This window comes from Protobothrops mucrosquamatus, unplaced genomic scaffold (assembly GCF_001527695.2).
Source record: "Protobothrops mucrosquamatus isolate PMUCROS unplaced genomic scaffold, P.Mucros_1.0 scaffold243, whole genome shotgun sequence".
NCBI lineage: Eukaryota > Metazoa > Chordata > Lepidosauria > Squamata > Viperidae > Protobothrops > Protobothrops mucrosquamatus.
Genome location: NW_015386593.1, coordinates 625,068 through 651,289, shown reverse-complemented (window position 1 = coordinate 651,289; position 26,222 = coordinate 625,068). Strand labels below are relative to the sequence as shown.

Here is a 26,222-nt window from a genome sequence, read left to right as displayed (position 1 = left end):
TGCCAAACTTCTGATCGACAAACCCAGTATCTTAACCACTCAGTCACTATGCCCTAGTGGGCTCCAATAATTACTAAACAATTAATTCTCATTAATATCTAATCTGCCATTGCTGATGCCTAAAGTGAACAATTCTAGGGAGAGAAAGGTGGAAGATTTATAAAAGTTGCCCAATTAAAGCAGATACTTTGTGAGTTCTGGAGATTGTGCCCGCCACATAGGTTTGCCATGGGGAAGAGCTCCTAGTGTTGTAAGTAATTAAAGGGACAATTTTAATAAGCATGATCTTGTTTATTTCAGTCATGAAACCTATTTTAATGTCTTTGTGTTTTGGGATCCATCTTGTAAATTCTAAATTAGCCATCAATTCAAGAATTTCTTGAATTGTTAGATACAGTTTGGTATACATGTTGATTACAATACAGGTAGTCCTCAACTTACAAATATTTGTTTAACAATAGTTCAAAGTTACAATGGCAATGAAAAAAGTGACATATGATGAGTACTCACACTTACAACTGTTGCAGCAGCCACAATGCTCACCAGTATGTATGTGTCTGGATCAAATTCAGTAGTTAGTTTGCTTCATTGTTTTCTCACTTATGAAGTCTTGTGGAATTTTTAAATCCATCATATTGTCTTCAAATGTATTGCATGTATGTATGTACGTATGTATGTATGTTTGTGTGTATCTGAACTTTACATTCCTTTGAACCCTGCCGATATTTTTTTTATAAATATTCATTTGAATAACTTTCTATACAATAGTTCATTAGTGACTGTTCAAAGTTTCAATGTCACTGAAAAAAAGTGACTTATGGCCATTTTTCACACTTATGATCATTGCAGCATCCCCATGGTCACATGATCAAAATTCAGAGGCTTGGCAACTGACTCATATTTATGATAGTTGCACTGTCCTGGGGTCACATGATCACCTTTTGAGACTTTCTGACAAGCAAAATCAATGGGGAAACCAGTTTCATTCAACAACCGTGTTATTAATTTACCAACTTAACAACTGTAGCAAGAAAAGTTGTAAAATAGGGCAAAATTCACTTAACAAATGTTTTACTTAGCAACAGAAACATTGGGTTCAATTGTGGTCATAAGTTGAGGATTACCTGTGTTAGCGAAGCTTTTGAGAATTTCCATTGAGGGATTCAATAATAGAATTTTGGAAATGCTGTTTTGCTTAGTTACATTTTAGGGAGTTTTTGACTTCACTGCTGTGTGACCTTAGCCTTTGTGCTCTGAAGATTGTCTTTCAAGATAAGCTAAGTCAGAAAACAGATATCACAAGAAACCTTTGGACTCAATTTTATTATTATGAAGTATAATAATCAAATCTTGAGAGAGGTTGTCTCTCCCCATTGTTATATCAAAAAATCAAGATGGAGGAATTACGTGTTTCTTTCTCACACAGCCCCGACTCTTTTTCAAGGCTTAGCTGATGTTTATGTAAAGGCTTTTGCATTCTTTCTTCAAGGTTATCTCCACATTTCTTTATAGCAGACTAAATGGATGCAATGGCTGGCTCCAACCAGTTGTAAGTTACTCAACAAATCATGGCTAAGTGTAATATATTAACTATGGAAAAAAGTGGAAATAACTTCATGCTGTAGCTTGTAATCAGCTACTCTGATTTTATACACACACACACACATACATATACAAATACATATACATATACAGTACATATATCATTTAACAACTGATTCTCTGCCCTAATGGCCGTTTTAAATATAAAAAAACAATATTCCCAAAGGTAGTATATTATTTCATGCAATTAATATTTAAATAAGAACAATACTAGAGATACACAAAATTAGATTATAAGAAAGAGTTTTAAAATATTAATAAAAAAATATTAAATAATACCTGACAAAAAACAATCGAATAATGTGTACGACAAACCTATTTGTCACGGGAAAGTTATGAACATTCTTTCACGGCTTCCGAAATGGGCAATAATATAAACCTTGAAATCTATATTTCTATTGGTTCATTGTGTCCTAACTTCCTATTGGTTTCACTGTTCGGGAACAGGTGCACTCATAATATTTCAGGGGAATTTGGGGCGTAACACCAAATGACAGCTTGTCACCCCCTGGTTGTTTGGCACTTTTTCTCTTTATGTTATATGTTTGTTTACTGAAGTAACAAACACCAAGGGAATTAAAATGTAGTATTTCATCAAATGTATAATGAGTTTTATGAAATGGCAGTTGGTGTTGCCTTCCTGAGAGGTGGTGCTGCGATTGGTTGGAGGCCATGCCATGAATGGGGATTGATCATCTCCCAAACCCCACCGCTGTCAAAGGAGGAGGAGGAATGGGGAGAAGAAAGAGGGAAATTGGCCAACCTGGCCAGGCACCAAAGTGCCACCGAAAAAAGTGGAGTCTCTGTGCGTGCCTGCTCTGAACATATCTCTATGGAGTCAAATGTTTTGATCCATCTAACCTGACATTTATACTGATGAACAACTTGCCTTTGAAGTTCAAGACCTCAGGGATTTTTCCTTCATGATTCCTCTAGAGATCTATTTGCCAGCATAGGTTAAGAACAAAACATAGGATTTATTGGCATATTAGGTATGTGCTTTATTTTATGTGCTAAAAATATCTTTGTTATTAGATTTTAGAAGATAATTCATAAAACATTATAGGTACTTCCTAGGTTGTTTTTGACTTTGTTACTTCAACATTTTTCTTATCTTGATTTGTATTTTGTTAAGCAAATACAATAAATTACATTTAAGTTCTCATAAACATTACAATGTAGATGAAAGGAACTAAAATGTAAAACCTGTGATTTTAAAACTAGTAGGAATAATTTTTATTGCTTTGGTGATTTTTGGTAAAGTTACGTCTGAACCTGTATTTATGTAGCATTTCAAAAAATAATTTACTTGAGAACAATTTCCATTGCTTCAGAGATCAGTTATTTATTATTCTTCATAAGCTATACTTTATTTAACAGCCTGTCATTAATTAGATAAGCTTTGTTATAAATAATCCAGTAATACTGTAATAATCATCCCATTTTAGAGAGAGGGGAAATGGAGATAAAGAAATGTTTGAAGATAACGAATCAATTTATTGTCCAGCAGGGATTTAATTGAAATCCAAACAACTTGACTCAGTATATAGTTTACTTTGGAATATATATATTCTAAATGCATCTTGGAAATATACTTCTTTTCCGTTGCAGCCCACGGCGTTTATTCAATTTAAACAGGAGTCAAGAGGTTGATCTGTGAGGACGCATTCTCCAAACGGTCTGCCTAAAGAGAATTAGGAGGCGGGTCTCTAAGTTTGGAGGGAGTGTGTTTGCTCCTTTTCCAGAGGAATAAGAGAGGACTGAGAGCAAATCATATGGACCACTAGATAAAATTCAGATGGACTTCTAAGTAGTTTGGTGAGTGCAATGTTTTGTTCTTTCAAGTTTTCCATTCGCTTTCTTTTACTTAAAAACACATGGAGCAGCTGTCTCAGGAGATCATTCATTAATAAAAACTTCAAAGAGACGTTTAACACTTAAAATTAACTGATTTGGTAATGAATAGGATGTTGTGGACAACAGCATGAATTCACCATCCTTTGGTCTGTGCCTCTAAAGGGAAAAGTGTGTCTTTGTTACCAAGGCATTTTAGTGTTGCTGTGCTTTGAATAGATGAATGATGTTGCGTGTGGATGACCTCACTATGAAGATAAGAAGAGGATTATTAAATAAGTTTTTTTACCTCATAGAATGGCTATGCTTGAAATGCATTGCTAACTGTTTTGAGATCCTTGTGATTGTTATGAATTATGGGAACAAGCCCTTATTTAAAAAAAAAGGAGGGATCACTTTCTATGAAGGAAAATGAAACAATAAACATGTGTGTTAAAGCTCTGCGGGGTTTTTTTTTTTTTTTTTTTTGTATTTTAGAATGTCATCCTTTGCCTGAGACTTCCAAAGAAGACAAGGCAGGGCAGAGAAAAGGAGGAAGAATACGCAACAGCTTTTAAAGGTAAGAGGAAGAATAATTATCTAAAATAATTTACTAATAGTTTTTTAAACTATTGCCTCAGGCTTTGTATCTCTAAGTTCAAAAGAAAAGAAATAAAAAGTAGAATATTGCAAAAAGGTATAAAAAGCATACAAGATTCCACAGTTCTGTCTGGGTACAAAATCTAATCCAAGAATAAATTTTCTTCCAAATAGAGAAAGGAAAAGGGATATCAGTCAGATGTGAGATGACCGTATAATCTAGCAGCAAATAAGAGATGCCAATATTATATGGGATATAATACTACCAAATGTGTATTAATTACAATTGTAAATAACTATGTTGAGAAATACAATATTCATATTTGTCAGTGGTATCTACGTATTCCAAAAAAATATTGTTTTTCATACCACAGCAAACACATCTTCCATCCCTTTCTCTTTTCCCTTTCCCTCCTTTGTTTATAAAAGTAGGTAGAAAGCAAATTATTTTGTAATGATGATATAAGGGTTTTAATTTCTCACAATTAGCATTTATAACTGAATAGCATGTCAGTTACATTTTTGGGGAATATTATTCTATTTGTGTTTATTTTGTTCCCCTATTTGTGAAATGCGTACAATTAATATATAAAATGCATAATATGATCTGGTATGCTTAATCTTTAGCTAAGTGGCAAAAATACCTTTTTTTGAGAAATTAACTTAATATGTGGCTAAAACTGATTAATTAGCATAGTCACAATAAATCACTGGGAACCATATTTTCGCTTCACTGAGCTATATTGAGCATATTTGAATTATTTCAAAATCTTTTTTGTTCAGTGGAAAAGTTGGCAACATTTTTAATAATAATTTTATTAAATATTACAATTAAAAAGAAACTAATGCAAACTAAAAAATAAAAGAAAAAATAAGAGAAGTAAAGAAAAAAGCAAAGAACTTCATCTCTAAAGATGAAGGTATCCCACATAAGACTTTTTTTTATATAAAAATGCACATGGTTGATTGGGATTCAATGACATAATAAAATGAACTTTGATGATGTGTACATTAGTTGCTATAGAACAGATGTTTATTTATTTGTTTCAGTTCAATTTAGGTGTTTCAGACTGAGCCAAGTAGCTCATAATATAATTAACCATAGAAATATAACACAGGACAAAACAAGATAGGATCTGGTCATCTATATAAAATCATAGATGGAACCCATCCAACAAGGGGTTCCCTCAATTTTAACACAAGGCCTTATGGAATGGTGAAAGTGGTGAAAGCCACACAAATTTAAGGGGGGGGGGGGTGAGGCATCTCATTTCAGAGGGCAGAAGTTGTGACTGATGGCACACTTCTTGACTCCTGATTGATGATTTTGTTGAATTGAAGGAACCCAGAATGCTCCATGATGGAACAACTAAGGAACAATAGATTTCATTTTTGAAATGAGAAGGAACTGATATAGTCCCACTCTTCAAGACAGAGTGCTTTTAGAGTTGATGGAGACTGCTGTATAACATAAAGAGTAATTTCCTATTCAAATCCTAACCAGTTCCAATTTGACTTAGCTTGAGGATCAGTAATGTCAACTAGACACCAGATAGTACTTGAATGGAGAACTAACTACCTAACTATTTCAATGCTGTCCTTTGAGCTTATTCTACTAATAAAGACCAGGAAAAAAATGAATTCTTTGTGAAAAGGACCTTTGCTTTTTGAGCAATTAAAAGCAGTTAAATCTTAAATCCAATGCACTTGGCTATAAGCTGTGCAATATCCTGCACTGAGTCAGCAAAAAATCAAACTTGTTCCCAAATCCAGCATAGGTAAGATTAGGCAGCTGAAAGTTAGCTTGTGGGGAGCTGCAGGATGGACCTTTTAATTTCAGTGAAAATGAAATATAGCTAATATCCTCTCCATGCCACACTGTATTTATCATCATGCTGCAGTTCTTAATGTTACTTTTAATGTTTTTAATGACATGAATAACATAAACATTTTGCATGCTTGTTGCTTTCAAGTACAGTAGAAGATTATGAACATACTTAGATATATTGCTTTTGTTCTGTGGAAGCCTTCCACAATCAGTTCTCCTATGTCAAAAACTAGCATGTCAGGAAAAAGATTGATCCTAACCATTTTCCTTGATATCTAATGCCACAGCCATAGGTTTTCTATGCACATAAATATTTTTTGATACAAAGAACCAGTGCTTTTTTTCTAAAAAAAAAAGGTGCCAGAACTCACACACGTCATACAACCCGCCTTGCCTACCCTAGAAGGTTCCATCCAAAAAAGGTGCCGGAACTCCGTTCTGGGCGTTCTATGAGAAAAAAAGCCCTGCAAAGAACTATCAACTGAGGCACTACTTGCAGACTTAAGCAAAATTCAGAAATAGTGATTATCTGCTCCATGGACCAAATCCCTTTTGACATGTTAATATTAAGATTTGTTTTCAAAAAGAACATAGTGATGTACAAATACCATTAATTTCTAAGCCTGTGCATATTTGAGAAGGGAGATTGCATTTGGGCAAAGGTTAATGCCTTCCAAGCTGTTCGATAAAGCAGTATGTTTCTCTGCTTCAGAATACTGGAAGAGGTGTGTTGTGAATCACTTTAGTGAAGAAGGGCACATCACACCCAGCCTTCTTAAGGCAGCACATGTTGCCTTTGCAGGGCAAGGGTCATGACTGAAGTAAATCCCACCCAATTGCCACCATTGGCGATTGAAATAAGTGAAAAATAAGCTGTTCATATTTGTTGCCAGTCCTGGCAATGGATGGTTAATACAGACGCACACGATGAAAAGACAGTCATTTCTCCATAAGGAAAAATAAAAATGTGTGCAATCATGGGGCATATATTTCCAAAGGTGGAAATGTTTATATGATAGTATCCTATGCTGGAATGGAAAAATCCAATAATCCAAAAATCCTGTCACAATTCTGTCTTCAGTAAAGTTCAGAGCATCTATGGAGACTATCAGTCATCCAGGACATTTGTTATCCCAAAGGTGTTTTTCCAGAAGGCAGCTGGAGTTTTGCTTCTCATCCAAGAAGCTTCATCAGTTCTTCAGAGGTGAAACATTTTCAAGAAAAAAACCAAGAAAGTCCACTTGTCTTCTGGAAAAGCACTTTTGGGATAAAATTCAAAGCAATGTTGTAAATTGTGAGAGAATTTATCTACATTGTATGTTATACAGTGTGAAAAATTCCTACTCTGAGTAATCTCTTCCACAATTTGGTGCTTTCCAGATGTGATATTGGACTATGACTCCATAGTCCAATTGTCTGGTTATTATCAATTTTGGAATTCTTTTCAGGGATTACAAATCCATCCTGTTTCCTTTCACTGAGCAAGATTGGTTTGATTTACATCTAACATATGGCAGTTCTAATCAATCTTCCTTTCCATTTCCCAGTCCTTCTTATCCAAGTTTAAAACACATCTGAAATTGATCCAGGGTGTGTTGACTACTTTCAGCATCAAGACATGTTCATGGATGTGTAGAAAACCAAGAGATAGTCAACATTTTTGCTTTATGGCCAGTATAGAGACTTTCAAACCAACCAATGCTTGATTTCTTGTTTGCCAGTAACTCATTGCCTCAGATGGTGTCTCAGGTGCTTGCAAAAACACATCTCACTTCCATTTCTTTACAATAAAAGAAAGTAAATTCTAACAGAATTTCATATTCTATCTGGTTGACATGCCAGGATGCTCATTTCACCTCCTTTTACCAAAAAATGCCAGTTCTATAAAGGGATTTTTGAAGGCACTCTTTCTAATAGGAACATTTTAATTGATTATGTGCTATCAAGTTAGTTTCAACTCTTAGTGACCATATATATAGATTTTCTCCCTGACTATCTGTCCTTAACTCCGTCTTGGTATTTCAAATTTTCTACCTCTGCATCCATTGCTTCTGTAACTAAGACTCTCCACCTTGTAACAGGAACCTATGTAGGATGCAGCTGTTTGTTTCAAGCAGCAATTGCTCCTTAAAAATTGATATGCCTCAGAATTACAAGTTCACCACTGTAATATTGCTGTCTAAATTTTACTGTCCCAATATTTTGGTCAACATATTGTTTGAAGCTTTTTAAAATGTCCTCTTATAATAAAGCTGGCAGGCGGAATTGGTGAGGTGAGCCTAATAGCAAGATTGCAGTTGTTAATTGATGATATACTTGTAATGTGTCTCACATGTAATTTGTATCTGCATAAGCAATCTATTTCCTCCTCCCTTTCCCCACCCACATCACCTCCATTTAAATCCTAGACCAGTTTAATTACTCTATATATCTGATGAAGTGAACGGCAGCTCACCAAAGCTGCATTTTAATAAAATTTGATACTTAGGAAAGGTACTCTCTGATGCATTGGGTCTCATGGTTTTAGATCTCATGGTTTTAGATCTGTGTTTTAACCTTATGACTGTCAACTGAAGGTCTTTATGGTAGCCTTTAAATTGTTAACTGTAACTATTGAACACCAGGTAACTCTAACCCTAATGTATATATCTGTCTAATAATCTAGTCTCTGATCCTAATAGAATTGGTGTTGCCAGAAACCCCTCCCCCATTCATTACAATATCATCTGATCACGAGATAGGTAATCTCATACTAAAACAGCACTTTCATTTGGAGTCCCTCACAAATCTTATCTGCATGGTCTTGGATTTTCAAATCATAGTAGTAGAACTACTAACTCAGATTATCTTCCAAATTAGTTGACTTAATCTTATTACCAAGATATTAGTGCTTGATTTTGCTCTGAAAGCTGTCCAGAAATTCCATGTTTATAAAAAGTTAGTCACTACAATAGATTGCTTGGAAGCAATCCCCCGAATGAAACATGGTTGATACCACATTATCTAAACAAAAGATGAAATAAATCTTGAACAATGTTTTTTAGTGTTGCATGTTGTAGCTCATTGTTCTCATTCCTCAAGATTATTGGCTTCTTGCTGTGGAATTCAGCAATCTTAAGAAGGACTTAATTAAAATAAAATAAAAAAGTGGGGGAGAGCCCAGAACATTTCTTTGTTATTCAGGCAGCTGGCGTGGGGGAAGTGGCTAATATATACAGCTAGTCCTTGAATTAAACTACAGTTGAGATCAGAATTTTAGTCATTGAGTGAAGGGTTGTTAAAGGGAGCTGAGCATGTGACTGCTTCACTCAACAACTGCAATCCTGGTACTCCCAGTTGCAGCTGTTAAGTGATTTCCTGGTCATTAAGAAGAGAGAACAAAAGAGGAGCTTGCCAGAGGATCTCAGCTTTGTCCAGGGCTGAATTCCTCTGGCAGGCGGCCCTTTCATCTTCAAAGAGGCTGGCTGAAAAAGGTCCATCCTGAAATCCAGGCAAGAAATTGGCAGGGAGTTTTGCAGCATGGACATTTGCAGCTAGCCCCCAACACCAAGAATAACCCCTCTCATTTCTGGGGGGCTGATTGCAAATGTCCTGTGTTGCATCTGTCCTGAAATCCAAGCAGAATTTGTCATGGAGTGTTTGCAGCCTGGGGTGTTTGCAGTCAACCAGAGACAAAAGGATTCCTTCTCATTCCTTGAGGTTGGATGCAAACACCCCATGCAGGAGACAAAGACTGTATACAAGTAAGGTGACCAACTTTTTTACAATGAGAAGGAGGACACAAATAAATTGAAGAAAATAAGTGAGTCTAATGTGTGCGTGTGTGCCGTGTTGTGTTTCGGTAAGAAGTAAACAAAGCCACTTGCGTGCAGGGCACTCTCTCAAAACAATTCTCCTGTGTGGAGCGCATGTGTCTTATAATCGCATCTCGCTGCACTGTACCGAGCCTTGATGAATCGTCATGTCAAATACAAATACGTCACATCACACGCAACGGATCGGATCGGCATCGATCGAATACGGAGATTTACAGATTAGTCTTCAAATATCGAAAAGGAGGACATGTAGGAGGACACTTTTTGAGAGAGGACAGAACTTACAAAAGAAGGACTGTCCTCCCTAAAGGAGGACGATTGGTCACCTTAATACAGTGGTTCTCAACCTTTTTAATGCCGCGACCCCAACCGGTCGTAAGTCGAGGACTAAACCGGTCGTAAGTCGAGGACTAAACCGGTCGTAAGTCGAGGACTAAACCGGTCATAAGTCGAGGACTAAACCGGTCGTAAGTCGAGGACTTTCCCTGCCCGGGAGCGCCGTGCATGCATGGTTCCACCCCCTGCGCCGGCCGAGGCGTAGCTGGCAAGTGGCAGAGACGGAGCAGGCCAACCACCAGGTGGCCCAGCCCAAGGGAGGTAAGGCACCTGCTGGAAAAGGGGAAAAAAATGGCGGACAAAAAAAATGGCGGACAAAAAAATGGCGGACAGCCTTGCTTGGCGACCCCCATGAAATGGTCGATCGACCCCAAATGGGGTCCCGACCCACAGGTTGAGAACCACTGCCTTAATACAAGGAGAATTTAATGTTTCACACACACCCCTTTTATAAAATATATTAAAGAACATTATCAGAGTTGTCACTTGAGTGCTGATACATTTAACATGAAATAGCAAGTTTACCATCAGGTGAGTCAGCTTCTCTGTGACATTTTAGAAAATTATCGCTATAGGTGAATGGTTAAACACCAATGAAGAAGACCAGCAAGAATTTTCTTGAACTCATATGTAACATAAACTATGGTTTATTTAACCATTGTTTAGTGAATAAATCACAATAGCTGGATTCATGCAACACGATAAGATAAAATTAGAATAGCACACTATGATTTATCTGTGATTTGTAAATCAAGGTATTATTAAAGAGAGCAGAACACAAGTCGAGGCAGGTTGCATCACATCATCCTAAAAACAGTCATGAAGTAAATATTTTATGGAATTCAGCTAATTTAATCCAATGACATCCTATTCTAAGATTGGAGAGTATCTTTCATTATTTCAAAATTAGAACGATTCAATAAAATTATACAGAGATATACTTTCTGAAATTCTGGAAAGATTTAGACTCAACAATTTCATTCTGGTGCTTATTATTCGATTCTGACACTATCCACTTTTTAAAAGCAGATTTCCTGACCAAGTGTTTCTAAATGGACTGGGCTGCATTGGCTTGCAATCCCATAACCCCCAAATCAGGATAGACAGAGGGCACTGAGTTGAGGAAAGTTGAACTCTGAGGTTAGATTTTTGCATGTCCACACAGAGCTAAGCTTCAGCTGTTATAAATCACTGCATTCATCTTCCTTTTCAGTCCACTCTCTCTTTCTCATATGATGTGTAGGCTATGAGGCTTTATTCAAAGCATTTTGGCTTAGCTAGTTTTGAAAAAGGATTTGTTATGAAAAGACCAACATCGGTTTGCAAGGCCGTGCTTTGACTAATGGTACTGCTTTCAGGATTTTTGGAACTGGTTTGCAGTCTACTTTCCATAAAGGGAAAAAATGCACTGAGAAAGCAGTATGAAACAGTTTCAGAAGGTCGTACTGAAGGAGCTTCTGAAATACATGAAACATGTTTCAGTGAACAGAACAGCTGCTGGACAGTCAGCAACAGATTCTAATTATTTAGTTTGTGGTAAAGAATGCTAATATTATCTGTAAGATTTCCTTATCATGATGAATTCAGAATCAGTTGCTTTTTTTATTAATTATAATAGATGTTTGGCCTAACTATTGACACTCTCCATCTGACTACTTACAGCCAAAAGACTAAAAGCAGATTTTGACAATTTGAGCCTAATTCTGATATACACCAAATCATTGTTTCTGCTTGCCATAGTTAAGGCTCAAACTATACTTTGAGCTTCCAGAGATACCCCATGTCAGCTGTGGTTTAGGGAGCTCTAATCTTCCTTGGGTTCAGCTGTGAGTTTTCATTTCTGCCTCAAGAAACTACTTGAGATTAAAAAAATGATTGCAACTGTGACCCCCAATTGTTTTGGTATTAAGGACTAAGCCCTTTTTTGAAAGAAAGTCCAGTTGCCTTTTGGAAAAAAGCACCTTTGGACGGATAATAACTTGTTCAAGCATAATACTATACCATGAGTGTTGTGTAAATGCAGGCAATACTTTTGATACAGTCCAGCTAGACATTTAGCATCATACATTTCAATGCACAATAGATAGCTTTCCTCACTTTGGTACCCTTCATTTGTAATGGACTACAGCCATAATCCTTAACCATCATACATATGTGCTATTATTATAATAAATGTATTTGAACAATATGCACCAGTTTAGAGAAGGTTGGTATATACCAGGGGTCTGCAACCTTAAACAATCAAAGAGCGACTTGGATCCATTTCCCAGAGAAAAGAAAACACTGGGAGCCGTAAAACTTGCTCGTGCACATGAGGGAGAGGGAGCTTGATTGAAAAGTTCAGTTAAAAAAAAAATAGAGGCTGCTGTGCATGAGTTCTCTCTCTCTCTTTCCTCTCCCTCCCTCTCTCTTTCACTTTCCTCTCCCTCTCTTTCTCTCTCTCTTTCTCTCTCTCTCTCTTTCCTCTCCCCCCTCACTTTCTCTCTCTCTCACTCTCTCTCTCTCCCCCCCTCTCTCTCTCCCTCTCTCTCTCTCTATCCCTCTCTCCGATCTTCTGCTCACCTGGCAAGCTGGCTTCAAGCTGTTCTCCAACAAGCTGACACACATTCTTATTGGGTTCTCTCTCTCCTGCCCTTCCTGCTTCCTGTTTCCTGCAGAGACACAGCCAAGGGAGGAGCCCTGCCCAATAAGCTTGTCAGCTCAGAGAATAGGAGAGAGAGAGAGAGAGAGAGAAGGGAAGCACAAGTGCCTCTCTCTGTCTCTGTCTCTGTCTCTGCAAATGGCAGAGGAGGCTGGGAGCCGCAGGAGAAGGCTCAAAGAGCCACATGCGGCTCTGGAGCCGCAGGATGCCGACCCATGGTATATACTAATAGTTAATGTAAGCTTACTGACAGTGAAATTCTGGATTAGAATAGTATGATCTTTTTTTTCTAGAATGGATAATTGAGGTTTTTTTTTTCTTTTTAAAAGTATTTGCCGTGGAGGTGTGTTCAAGATGAATAATTGGAGCTACATTCTTATTGTTTCCATTTTAACTACTTGGTGCTGCACAGATGCTCAAGCTACTGGTAATGTCATATTTTGATATTCAATGAGATCAATTACAAAATATCCTTAGTTTTCAAAAGAAAATAAGGTTCAAGAAATAGATATAATAATCCAAAGACTGCAGAGCAATTGTCATTGATTTGAACTCAGTCACAGCCTTTCCAAATGGGAAAACTCTCCATTTGCGAATGCTGCAATTTGGCAGCTGTTTGCAAGCTTAGTGTGGAGCTTGGAAAATAAGGGGAAAGGGTGGAAGCCTTTGAATGATCTTGAATGAAAGATCATTCAAAGATCTTGAATGGTCTTCAATGATCATAGTTCCAGCTGTTCTCATGTTTACCTAATTGTAATTTTTAGACAGTTTTGCATTATACCACCATTTTTGCCCCATGCTCAGTGCCAATAGGTTTATAGTCCAAAAACATATGGAAATACTAGTTAGGAAGCTGTCCTAGACACTATCCTTCTACAGAAGAACAAAGAAGCAAAAATAAACCACTGCTTTTCAAAATAAGTTGGTATTTCAGCTTGGGGTGGGTGGGTGGAGAAAGAAAAAAATGTAATTGAATAGTACATACTTTGGAAAAAAAGGAAAACATTTCTGCAATAATAATTGGAGGATAATGATTCAATTGACATAGTACTCAGTATTCATCAGTAGGCATCTAGATTCCTCCCTCCCAACACAAAATCAAAAGTAAAATATGAAAGCCTCAGTTGTTCATGTAATTTATATTGGTTATGATTGCTAGAAAATTTCAAAAATTGGAATATTTTAAGTAATGATCATGACATTCAGCGGTAGTGAATTAGCCACCAACTAATTAATGCTAAGAATGGAAAGTGAAACTATCATGTGTTTCTTCAGTCTGCAGAGAAGCTTCTGTCGCTGATATTGTGTTCATGGTGGATGGATCATGGAGTATAGGACCAAAAAACTTCAGAACCATACAAGACTTTCTCTACACATTGGTTAACAGTTTTGACATTGGAAAAGACAAAATTCAAGTTGGGATGATTCAGTATAGTGATGACCCTCGCAATGAATTCTTGTTGAATTTTTTCCATCAGAAAAAGGACATTTTAAAGAAAATACAAAATCTAATCTACAAAGGTGGAGGTACCAAAACTGGAAAAAGTTTGAAGTTTTTGCTAGATGAGCAGTTCAGTGAAATGGCTGGAAGTCGACACAGTGAAGGTGTTCCTCAAATTGCAGTAGTGATAACAGATGGGCAAAGTCAAGACAACTTTTCTGGGCCAGCAGAAGAAGTCAAGAATGCAGGCATCATACTTTATGCCATAGGCATCAAAGATGCTATTTTGTCTGAGCTTCAGGAAATTGCTAGTGATCCAGATGAAATGCATGTTTATAACGTGGAAGATTTTGCTGGTTTGCGAGATATCTCTCAGAACATACTCCAAGTGTTATGTACTACTGTCGAGGAAGCCTCTCAAGAATTTATACATATTTTTCCAGGTAAATTTAAAAGGCTAACTGTTTTCTTCATGAAAAATAGTCTCCTACCCGTTATTTTATATACAACAGATAATATAATCTAACACTAGTGGCTTGTGTAATTTGCAACATCTTATCCAGTGCCAGGCCTATGGTAGGAAATGGAAATCTGTTGTTCATCAAGTGCATGGCAAGGATAAAGCAGTCTCCCCTGCTCTCCCCCAGCCCGCCAACAAGACTTTGCACTATGCACTAACATTATACTGTAATCCTATGAAGTATCTCAGTGGGGTATGCAAACGTCTCTGGGGATGGCTGCACTAAAGACAGGTAAGGGCATTTTTACTAAAATACTGAGTAGAGTAGCAAACTAAAATTGGTGCTCCAATTTCTCCAAATTTTTATTCTGCTAAGAAAAGAGATGTTCAGGATTCTTTAGAAATCATTTTCAGTAAAGTTTATTGCTGTAAAGTGAGTAAGACCACTGCCTCCTCCCTATCTCATTTTTACCTCTTTTTTTTCGTTCCTAGTGTTTTCCCACAAGTGCAGGATCTGCTTTTTTTTTTTGGGCAACATTTGCTTGTGACTGGAATTGACCAACCAGCTTGTTGCCTGATGTCATGGGCTGAGAGAGAATGATTGGCCCAAAGTCACCCAGCTGGCTTTCATGCTTAAAGTGGGACTAGAACTCATGGTCTTCTAGTTTCTAGCCTGATGCCTTAACCACTAGACCAGTGGTGGCGAACCTATGGCACGGGTGCCAGAGGCGGCACTCAGAGCCCTCTCTGTGGGCACGCACGCTGTCGCCCCAGTCCTAGGCCTTCAGCTGGGTTTTATAAAACCTTTTCGCTTTAGGCCTCTGCCGCCGTGTGCAAAAAAAAAAAAAGGTTCAATCAATCAGTCAATTTCAACTTCTTGCGGGGAAAAAAAAGATCTTGCAAAGTTGGAATTGATTGATTGAACTTTTTAGTCCCACCCAGTCTGCCGTTACCACCACAGCCATGCCCGCCCAATGGGCCACACCCACCCAATGGGCCACACCCACCCGGCACCTGACGATGCATAAGTGGGTTTTGGGTTGCAGTTTGGGCACTTGGTCTCTAAAAGATTCGCCATCACTGCACTAGACCAAACTGATTCTCTCCTCCTTACTTCCTTGTGTGATGCAATAGGAACCACTTCCGCTACTCAGCCATCTCATAACATTAATAGGATAACTCTTTTCACTGCCGACTATTGTTTACTTTTTAAAATGCATATGCTTCCAATTTTCATTTTATGATCCTAAGTATTTTACAAGATGTCCTTTGGAAAAAAACCAAAGGGTCAAGAATTAGTTCTTTCATAGCAAAGTGAATTCTAAAAAATATTGTACTTTGAAAATCCCAAAATCTGCATCCTTTCCCACTTGGACTTACTGTAGCATGACTTAGTTCCCATTTTAGTCAGCTGTACATTTTAATAGTTATAGTATTAAGAGGAGCAAAAATAAAATGAGGTACTATAAACATTTGTGAAAACAAACCTCTCTCTCCCTCTCTCTCTCTCTCTCTCTCTCTCTCTCTCTCTCTCTCTCTCTCCTCCTTTATCCCGCCCAGTTTTCATTAAATGGTCATAGAACTATTTTTTTCCACTGAAGTTTTGAAATATCTATTTGTCTGGAGTCAATCCATCTGCAACTCCTAGAATTCCCTAAACAACTCGCTAAATTGAAGTTAGATGACCATGTCTCTTCCTTTAAAAATTCCTAGTGTTTCTAGATAACTCTATCACCATCATTCCCCAGACATGTACATTGAGAAAGATATAAATGCATCTTATACGGAATAATTTCATGGGACACTGATTTCATCTGAAGTTTCATAAAATGTGAAAGGCCTGCCAATTGCATGAGATATGTATTACCATTCTGTAAGAATTGGGCTGATTTCCCAATTCTTATAGAATAGGCTGGTTCCCTGGTGCTCACAGAAAGGATATTTTTCAGTTTAAGATACATTTGATGAACAAAATTTCTTACTATCACACCTAGATAAGCAATAGCATCAGGGATAGAGAGAGAAAGAGAGAAAGTAAATCTTCTTAGTTTAAGAGAAAATTGAAGTTCTTATTCACATGCCTATTTTGTAATTATTGTCCAAGCATCCAGAAGGTGGGCATTTAAATTAATCTTAGGTGGACAGTTCTAGCTTATCAAAACTATAGGACAAAAGCCAGTGTATTGATTATTTATTTATTAGACTCATATCTGTTGCAATTAAAAGTGTGGCTTGAAAGCCATTGCCTTAGCAGGGCAAGTGTATCATTACAGTATACCAAATATCAAGCATACTGAAATTGGTTCTCAATCCCACTATAATTGGACCATGCACATTTTTATTTTATTTTATCTTATTTTATTTTTTATTACCTTACCTCTTATCTAAAGTATTATAGCTCGTCATTTTTATTCATTACTTCATCTTTAGGCTCCTCCATAGAATACATTAGATGTTCTCTCCAGGCTTCCTTTTAAAAGATTTTGATTTTTACACTTTAAACCTAGCAGTGCATGGGGGTTATTCCGAGAACAGAAGATATTTGGGTCTTTTGAATATAAAGGGTTGTAATTTAGCAGCTAACTATGTTTTCAGGCACCGGATGTCATTAAGCAAATTGATGTAATGACTGGCCTAGGAGTAGCTAATGCTTTTATGAAGAAATAAATGTATGATTTCAAAGGGATATTGAAATAATATATTGAAATATTTTATTTTGGTTCTGAGTGTAACAAATTAACTTCATTGGAAAAAAAGATTTATATGATTAGAGTAAGAAATTCTCAAGTTATATTTGAAGCCAGAAATAACCTCAGATTGAAAAGGCTAACGAACTCTCCTTTTTCTTCTTGTATATGTATATTTCTCATTTAGTATGCCGAAAAGCCACTGTGGCTGACATTGTGTTTTTGGTGGACAGTTCATCAAGCATTGATTTGGAGAATTTCCAGAAGGTGAAAAGTTTCCTCTACAACATAATTTCCAGCCTTTTTGTTGGTCATGACCAGATCAGAATTGGACTGGCCCAATATAGTGATGAAATCTTTAGCGAGTTTCATCTAAATCAATATCCTTCAAAAAATGATATTCTAGAACATATAGATAACTTGACCTTACAGAAAGGAAGCACTTACACAGGTGCTGCTTTGGATTTTATCAAGGAAGAATACTTCATTGAATCTGCTGGGAGCAGAATCCAAGAAAATATCCCACAAGTATTGGTCCTACTCACAGATGGGGAGTCACATGATGAAGTTAAAGTTCCAGCCCACAAATTAAAAAATGAAGGAATCTTAATTTATGTGGTGGGCATTGGGATCCAGAACACCACTGAACTTATGAATATTGCAAACCAACCTTTTAACAAGTTTCTGTTTAACGTTGACAATTTTGATATCCTTCAAGATTTTATCAACAGCCTTCTTGAAACAATGTGCTTTGCTTTGGAGAGCCAGATTAAAGGTAATTAAATGGCCTCTGATGGTAATGTAAGATTTCAGAAGGTATTTTTATTCTTTTATTCCCGTGTTAAGTTATACAGTTTTCTTTTTGTGCAAATGGTGCAATTTTCTTTTTGTATTGTGATTTCTATGATACCATGCTTAATTTGGAAAGCTTTCCAGGCTTTACTTTACTTGGAAAGTCAAATACTTTTTAAAAACTTGCATTTGCACAGAAAAAAATCTTAAAACTTAGTGTTCCATAGACATTTGGATGCATTTTTTGCCATTTCTAAAGGCATTAAAAGGACCTCTGTGTGTATGTATGTGTAGTTAGTTTTGCTGCTGAATATCAACAATATGCTCTGAGGCTCATAAAACAGAAAATGAAGGCAATATAGGCATGACAGATTGTCTTTTTATATCTAATAATGTTATTATCTTCATTCCCACTCTATAAGACAGAAGTTACAGAAGGAATTACAGAAGTCAGACTGTATATATTCCAGTATATCCCTCTATGAGTTAGAGTGGAGACACTGATTATTTTGATCTTTTTTCAACCAGATTTTAATCTGGTGACAAATAATTATGCAGCTTTACACAATAATCTCTTGAATCTTTATTTGTCTGGTAAATAACTTTTGAAAAGAAATTGAAATTAAGAGGCAGGGAGATTTGGGTCCCACTTCATAGAAATCGGCAACTAATTAAATCCAACCTACCTTATGTAAGTGATTTCTTGGGGCTTTCTGACAAAAATAGATTTTGAGAACATGTGGGTATCGTTTAAAAAAAATAGTTGCCACAGTAGAACAGTAGGAGATGGCTAGCCACAAGTAAGTAGTAATTGTAATGTGAGTTCTATTCTATCCTGTACGTCTTTTAAAAGCACGCTGTTCTATTTTTCCTACAGCATTCACAAAGCGCTATGCTGATATTGTTTTCCTTTTGGACTCCTCTAACAGCATGGGATCTGCCAATTTTGAAAAAGTAAAAAAAGTAATTGTCCAGATTGTTGAACAATTAGACATTGGCCCTAAAAAATACCAGATTGGACTTGCACAGTACAGCGAAGGAGGAAAAGTGGAATTTTTACTGAATAGATATAAGACGAAGAAAGATATTCTTAACCATATTCAGCAGAGCACTGTATTCATGGGAGGCCCTCTGAAGACTGGCAGTGCTCTCCAATTTTTGCGAGAAGTCTATTTTGTTGAGAAAGCCGGAAGCCGTCTTCGGCAAGGAACACCACAATTTACAGTGATTTTTTCCTCTGCTAAATCAGAAGATGATATCAGGAAACCTGCAAAAGAACTGAAAGAAATGGGAGTGAACATTGCAACAGTTGATGTCTTACACTCTGATAAGAAAGAAATAAAAGTGATTGCATCCTCCCCTTCAGTTTACCAGATTGATGACATAGAGGATCTTGTTCAGGTTCAGAAAATCGTAGATATTGTGGAAGCACCCGTTCAGCAAGAGTATGAGGCTGTTTTAGATGCAAGTGTGCCTGCAGGTATTGTTATATCACTAGAAGAACTACACATTAAAATAGGAAGGAGGCTAATATAATTCATTCAGCTTCTACAACAAAACATGATTGTTATTATATTTCCTCATGAAGTTAATGAACAATATTTCCTGAATTTTTCTCAGATGGATTTACTTGAACTAGAATGTCATTAATTCTTAAAAGGACTTCAATAATCAGGTCTGTGCAGAGTTCTGGATTCAAAGGGGAAATTATTTCAGTGTGTTTTTGACTGTATATTGCAACTGTTGGTGTTTTTTTTCTTAAACATGTCTTCCTTTGGAATTTAGTTGGCAGCACAGCCTCTTTAAGTATTGCCAATAGGTGCAATGTGCATATCATAGATACTTCAAATTTTTCCCTTCATATGATTGTTAGACAGACTTACTAATAAAACATCAGGACAATTTCCAGCAATTCCAGGAGCCTTGGGTCATTACATGTCATGAAAGACAAGTTCTAATTATATTGCTTATATTATGAGGTTGGGTTAAAGATAATTCCTGAATTTGAACTATGATATATATTTACCTACTGAAAAGATTTACCTACTTTCAAACCAGCAAATATTTCTGATCAGCACCTAAGTTAAAACAGGTATGTTTGACTTTAACTTATTGAAAAATAGCTTCATGGCTTCTTGCGAAAAAGAAGCACATCAGGGAACTGTTTACATTAATCACCTTCCATTCTTTCTTCAGCATATAGTCCTCAGTATCCTCTAACGTTTTGGTAGGGTTTCCAATTATTTCTTCATCTATTTGGGTCTTACTTCTTAAACAAATAAATGTCGGACAGTAATGTTAAATACACTTACCTGGGAATAGTCTTCTAAGATTGTGTGGTTATCACTTTGTTTTTACTAACTTTTATTTGCTTATTTTGTTCATAGTTTGCTCCACTGCCTCAGTGGCAGACATTGTGTTTCTTGTGGATGAATCCACTCGCATTGGTCAAAAGAATTTTCAATTGATCAGGACTTTTCTGCTCAAAATAATCAATGCTCTGGAAATTGCCTCAGATGATGTACGAGTTGCCTTGGTACTTTACAGCGATAAGCCAAGATTAGAGTTTAGCCTGAATACATTTGAAGACAAATCAGAGGTTATGAACTATCTAAAAAGATTGCCTTATCGTGGGGGGCAAACATATACAGGTGCTGCTATAGACTTCCTAAAGAAAAAAGTTTTCACCAAGCGAGCAGGAAGCAGGAAAAGTCAAGGAGTGCAGCAATTGGCTGTTGTGATCACGGATGGTCAGTCACTAGATGATTTCATTGTTCCTGCATCCAAGCTTCGCCGGGCAGGTGTTACAGTTTATGCTGTGGGTATCCAAAACATTTCTGCAAGTAGCCAACTGTACAAAATTGCATCTTATCCCCCAAGGAAACATGTTACTACCATGGAATATTTCTTGCAACTATCAAACTTGGAATATATTATAAAAAAACAACTTTGTAGTGAAATAGTTTCACAAGCATTTTCAATTCCAGTGCAGGTTCGTTCCCTGAAGGAAGGTAAGACAGTGATATCTTGATCAATCTCAAATCCTATTTCAATAAACTTTGGAAAATTAGATGTGAGTGAGGGGTTTTTTTGGACTTACCATATCTGTCTATGCACACATATCCTTATTCCTCCTTTCTCTTTTTCTCTCTTGGGCAGCTAATAAAGAGAGAAATAAGGCAAGGGATGGATGACATCAAATGAAAGATAGTTGAATCAAGGTGGGCAGCTTGCCGTCATCAACCTACTCTTATTCTGATTCTATTCACACCGTTCAACCTTCTGCTACCTATTTCTTTTCTCCCCCCCCAAAAGGTCTTCAGCATGGCCTTCACCTGTTAGATTTCTCTTCCAGAATATAAACTGCCACATCTAGCATTCTTAGCCATTTTAATAGAATTGTAATTGAAAATTCTGTGAGTTGTTGTTTGCATAATCTGGAAGGCTTGGAGAAAGCTGTGTTAAGCAAAGGCAGAAGGCTCTATTATGTGTGGGATAACCATTGTGCTGGCCACTACAAATAATACGTTTGATGTCCAATCCATTATCATGACTGGAAAAGAAGCTATAGCTTTGTTTAACAGCCAGGAAAGTTGCTTATGGTGACTCTGTTCAAAAGCATCTTGTCCTCCCTCCCTTAAGAGGGAAAGAAGCAGACACTGGGCCGGTAATTGTTTTGCCCAAATAAAACTACATAATGAAATACTAAACTATTTTCAATAATTACCTATAAAGTTTGCAGGATATGATTGACTTTGGGGATGTTTTCATTCTTCCCCAACTTAAAGGATCCATGCTTTATTCTGTGTCTTGTCCCCATTTCCCATAAAGCAAAAGCTGTACAGCATTGAAAGAATATAGTGAGTGGGAGGAATAGGACTTCTTAATTATATTCCCATCTGTGCTCCATCTTCAAACTTTGGATTTTAAATTGCCCCTAGTAAAGCTTGGAGGTTAGAAATGGCTGGGGAGAAAAAATGTTCTAGGAAAAAAACAGGATGCAGAAAATTAATTATTATGCCTTTCTTGAACTTCAAATTTACATCCTTTAAATTTACAGTAAGCTAACAGGAGCTACATTGTATGCATGTGAATATGGCCATTTTGTCTTGTTATGCTTGAGTGTTTGCATTAAACTATATATGTATGCATCTTTCTCAAAGTATATAACTTTTTGCTTATAATATTGCCTAGCATACAGAGTTGTTACTATTTTTCATAATGTAATCCTTCAAATTTTCGGACTTACTGAGTCTCGGCTTGTGTTTTAGCTTCAAAAATTAGAAATTATATAATTTCATACTTAGTATGAACTCAACAACTTTCTCCTCCACCCTTAATTGTAATACACTACCTACTTTGTTCTTAAGGCAATAGTTCTTTACATAAATCTTCTGCAAGGAACTACTGGATAAGTAGTAGGGGAAGCTGAGATAATATTGTAGAACATCTCACTGATGTTTATTGAAAGTGAGTGTAGCAAAGGAATTGTAAAGGAATTGTCATTCTTACTTTCCTCTCTTCTACTTTTCATTAGGTTGTGAAGAGACAGAGGAAGCAGATATTTATTTCTTGATTGATAGTTCTGGCAGTATACAGACGGAAGAGTTCCATGATATGAAAGTCTTTATGAATGAAGTGATTAGCATGTTCCAGATTGGCCCCAATCAAGTTCGTTTTGGGGTGGTTCAATATGCAAGTGCTCCCAGTGAAGAGTTTCTGATTAATAAGTACAATACATTGACCCAATTAAAAGAAGCAATAAAAGCGATCTGGCAGATTGGTGGTGGCACTAAAACTGGATATGCTTTACAATACATGAAGAATTTGTTCAAAACTTCAGCCAGGGACAATGTCCCCCAGTTCCTCATTGTTATTACAGATGGTGAATCCCAGGATCAAGTAACCATGCCTGCAGAAATGCTGCGGAATGCAGGGATTGTTATATATGCCATAGGTGTCAAGGATGCTGCTAAAAGAGAACTAGAAGATATAGCTGGGACCAAAGACAGGATGTTTTTTGTGAATGATTTTGATTCCCTGAAGCTCATCAAACATGATATTGCACATGATATTTGTTCTCCTGAGGGTAAGGTGTTTTCTTCAATGAAAGATTCTCAATGTTTTATCATAACAAATCTTCTGAAGGCTTATATGGAAACAAATTCCTTTTAATTTTCCAACACGGATCATATTTATGTCTTCAAAGCATCATCTGAAAAGAATTCACCTTTGTTGGGTTAATCTCCACCCTTTTGGGGTGATTATTAAGGAACAAGATATCCCGTGGGAAGGCCATATGGCTGACACTTGTTTCAAGTACAGAAGCTTTCATATGAGGTTCACTTTTGATTGTTTTTTCCTACATATAAGACCTATTAAAGAAAAGTCATGAGAGTAAATTCATGAGCGAGCAGAATTTAGTTTTACTTCTTATTAAATGAGAATTTGACAAAAATGAGCAAGAAAATAAAATAATGAAATAAGGCAACCCTTGATACCACATACTGGTTAATGGATTTTAAACCTTAAATTTTATGTTAATTCCATGCCAAAAAGAATAATGATAATTACAGCTGAAGGGGGATGTTCCATTCTCTCCCTCCTGTGATCTCCTTCCTTCTTTTTAATAAGTACTTTAAGGGAATTTCTGTACTCCCTACAAGATCTGCAAGCACAGATAACTAAGTGTTTCCATGGAACAGGCCATCCAAGCTCCTAGCTAGGCTTCCAAATAGAGCTTTCAAATAAGTCCACACATCTTGGTGACTTCTGCTTGGATTGTTTAATTAGTAACACATATTAGTTCACTAAAATATGTTATTTCACTACATAATTCTCAGGGGTTAACACTGTAAATGTGAAGAACACTGGAGTCTAATGGTATTCTTATTCAGAAAATACAATCACATGAATATTATAATATAAAACATAGCTACTGTTCATTCTTTCTCCCTAGCATATGCCTATTATATGGTTATTATAGTTATTGCAATATAGTTAACTGAGCAAACCCCAACAAAAATCCAGCTGCTGTTTAAAGGTTTCTTAAAAACTCCCAAGTCATTAATTTTGCATTATTTTAGGAAGCTGAACAAAACTCATTATTGTTTTAAAAGTGGAAACTCAGTTGCAAAGATGAAGTGCAGCCTAGGTTCTGGAAAATCTCTTGTTAAGAAATTTGGTAAGAATGACCTCAGAGCAGACATTTTGTACAGTCAAAAAACATTTTTTAGATAGTGAATGCCAAGGTATTATTGATTTGAATCATGAAAATGTCCTATTGATTGGGCCTGTAACATTTTGCATATTTATTGAATATATTTATATCTCTTTTTCATTTGTCTACCTTCAGCCTGTAAAAACTTGAAAGCTGACATAATTTTGCTAATTGATACATCAGAAAGTATGGATCAGTTTGAATTTGAACAGGTCAAGGATTTTGTTGATTTAATTGTGAACAAGTCTGATATTGGGACTGATAAGATTCAGATTGGGCTGCTCCAATTTGGCTTCAATCCAGAAGAAGTTTTCCCACTGAACAAGTACAACAACAAGGCTGACCTGAGGAAAGCAATAACTACAATGAGGCAGGTTCAAGAAGGAGCCAGAATTGGAAGAGCTCTAGACTTTGCCTCCCCTTACTTTGACACATCTGAGGGAGGGCGTTTGGATGTAAAACAATATTTGATAGTGGTCACAGATGAGGAATCTAGCGACGACGTGAGAAGAGCAGCCAGGGCACTCAGGAAGAAAGGTGTCATCATCTATGCAATTGGAATACTGAAAGCAAACAACTCCCAGCTTTTAGACATTGCTGGAACTCAGAATAAAGTATTTTCAGAAGATTATTTTCAATCCCTCGTGTTTCTGGTGAAACCAATTCTATTTCAAATTTGCAACCCTGAGGAGGGTAAGTATTGAATCGAGAAATGTTATTTCTTCAGAAAATTATTTTGCACTCTCCATATTTTCTGCTATAACTCAGAGCCAGATATTGCCAGGGTCAGAGTTAATGATTGTAGTAGTATGTGAGAATGACCTGGGAGACAGTAGGGAAAGCCACAGACTGGGCAACTGGATAGCATGTAAAAGATATCTCTACCTCAGGAGGGAGAATGTGGGAAATGTTTTATACGAGACCCTTTTCCTGAGAGTAAAAGGAAAGAAGGGGAGAAATATTTTTAATCTTGCAAGACTATTTATTTATTAATTAATCAAATTTGTATATTAAGTGTTTCTGGCAGTTTACAAATAAAGCCATAAAATCTATATAAAAATAGACTAATTTAAAAAAAAAACCATTTGAGAAGTTAAAAAGACAGAGGGATTGCCCTTAAGACATCAGCCAACCTTAAAGTTGCATGCCATGCTAGCAGGCAGGGCCAAGTTTTAATACTGTTCCAGTGCACCAGAAGAGTGAGGCCCAACCAATGTAATCTTATAATAAAATCAGGATTCATACTCCTGGTTGTGTTTGTTATCTGGATTACCTCACAGGGCAAGTAATTGTATAGAAAACAGCAGTAAAAGGTTTGAGATCAGAACTAATTTTACCCTGCAGCCTGTTTTCTATCCTCTAAATAATTGTGCTGTTCTCAAGTCATTGTTTGAAAAGTAAGATTTAAGCACTAATCAAATTGCTTTCAGACAGCAATATATATATGTATATTATGTTTTGAAATTTGAAGGAATTCTAATGCAGATTATACAGTATATTTCCTTCCTTTCTTATAACAAAACTGGATTCTTTTACATTATATAAAAATATATTTTTTGAAAGACAGTTGGAAAAAGTGACTTATTCAGAAGAAACCAACAGGCTTCACAAAGTGTCCAATTCCCTACTGCACAAAACAGCTATAGTCATTATTTCCTCTACTCTACATGATAGCTGCCTACATATTCCTGAGAAAAGTATCCATGCATCTGATGAAGTCCATGTTATTTTATATAATGTTACAAGTGTTATCTTATAAGATGCTATGCCACAGGTCAGCAACCTGCGGCTCCGGAGCCGCATGCGGCTCTTTGACCCTTCTCCTGCGGCTCCCAGTCTCTTCTGCCATTTGCAGACAGAGACAGAGAGAGGCACTTGTGCTTCCCTTCCTCTCTCTCTCTCTCTCTCTCTCTCTCTCTCTCTCTCTCTCTCTCTGTAAAAAAGAGAGTGGCCTCACCCTGTTTCAC

At 36.7% G+C, this 26,222-nt stretch overlaps 1 protein-coding gene across 1 annotated transcript in view; it reads left to right on the top strand.

Moving 5' to 3' along the window:
* Positions 1 to 26,222, top strand: part of LOC107286071 (collagen alpha-6(VI) chain-like) — an 80,086-nt gene that overhangs the window by 8,848 nt on the left and 45,016 nt on the right. Inside the window, exons 3-9 of the mRNA XM_015814366.1 lie at positions 3,934 to 4,015; positions 13,931 to 14,539; positions 17,431 to 18,018; positions 18,913 to 19,515; positions 20,423 to 21,046; positions 22,573 to 23,124; positions 24,391 to 24,948. Coding sequence (XP_015669852.1) covers positions 3,934 to 4,015; positions 13,931 to 14,539; positions 17,431 to 18,018; positions 18,913 to 19,515; positions 20,423 to 21,046; positions 22,573 to 23,124; positions 24,391 to 24,948 — 3,616 coding nt within the window. The remainder of the gene's footprint in view (positions 1 to 3,933; positions 4,016 to 13,930; positions 14,540 to 17,430; positions 18,019 to 18,912; positions 19,516 to 20,422; positions 21,047 to 22,572; positions 23,125 to 24,390; positions 24,949 to 26,222) is intronic.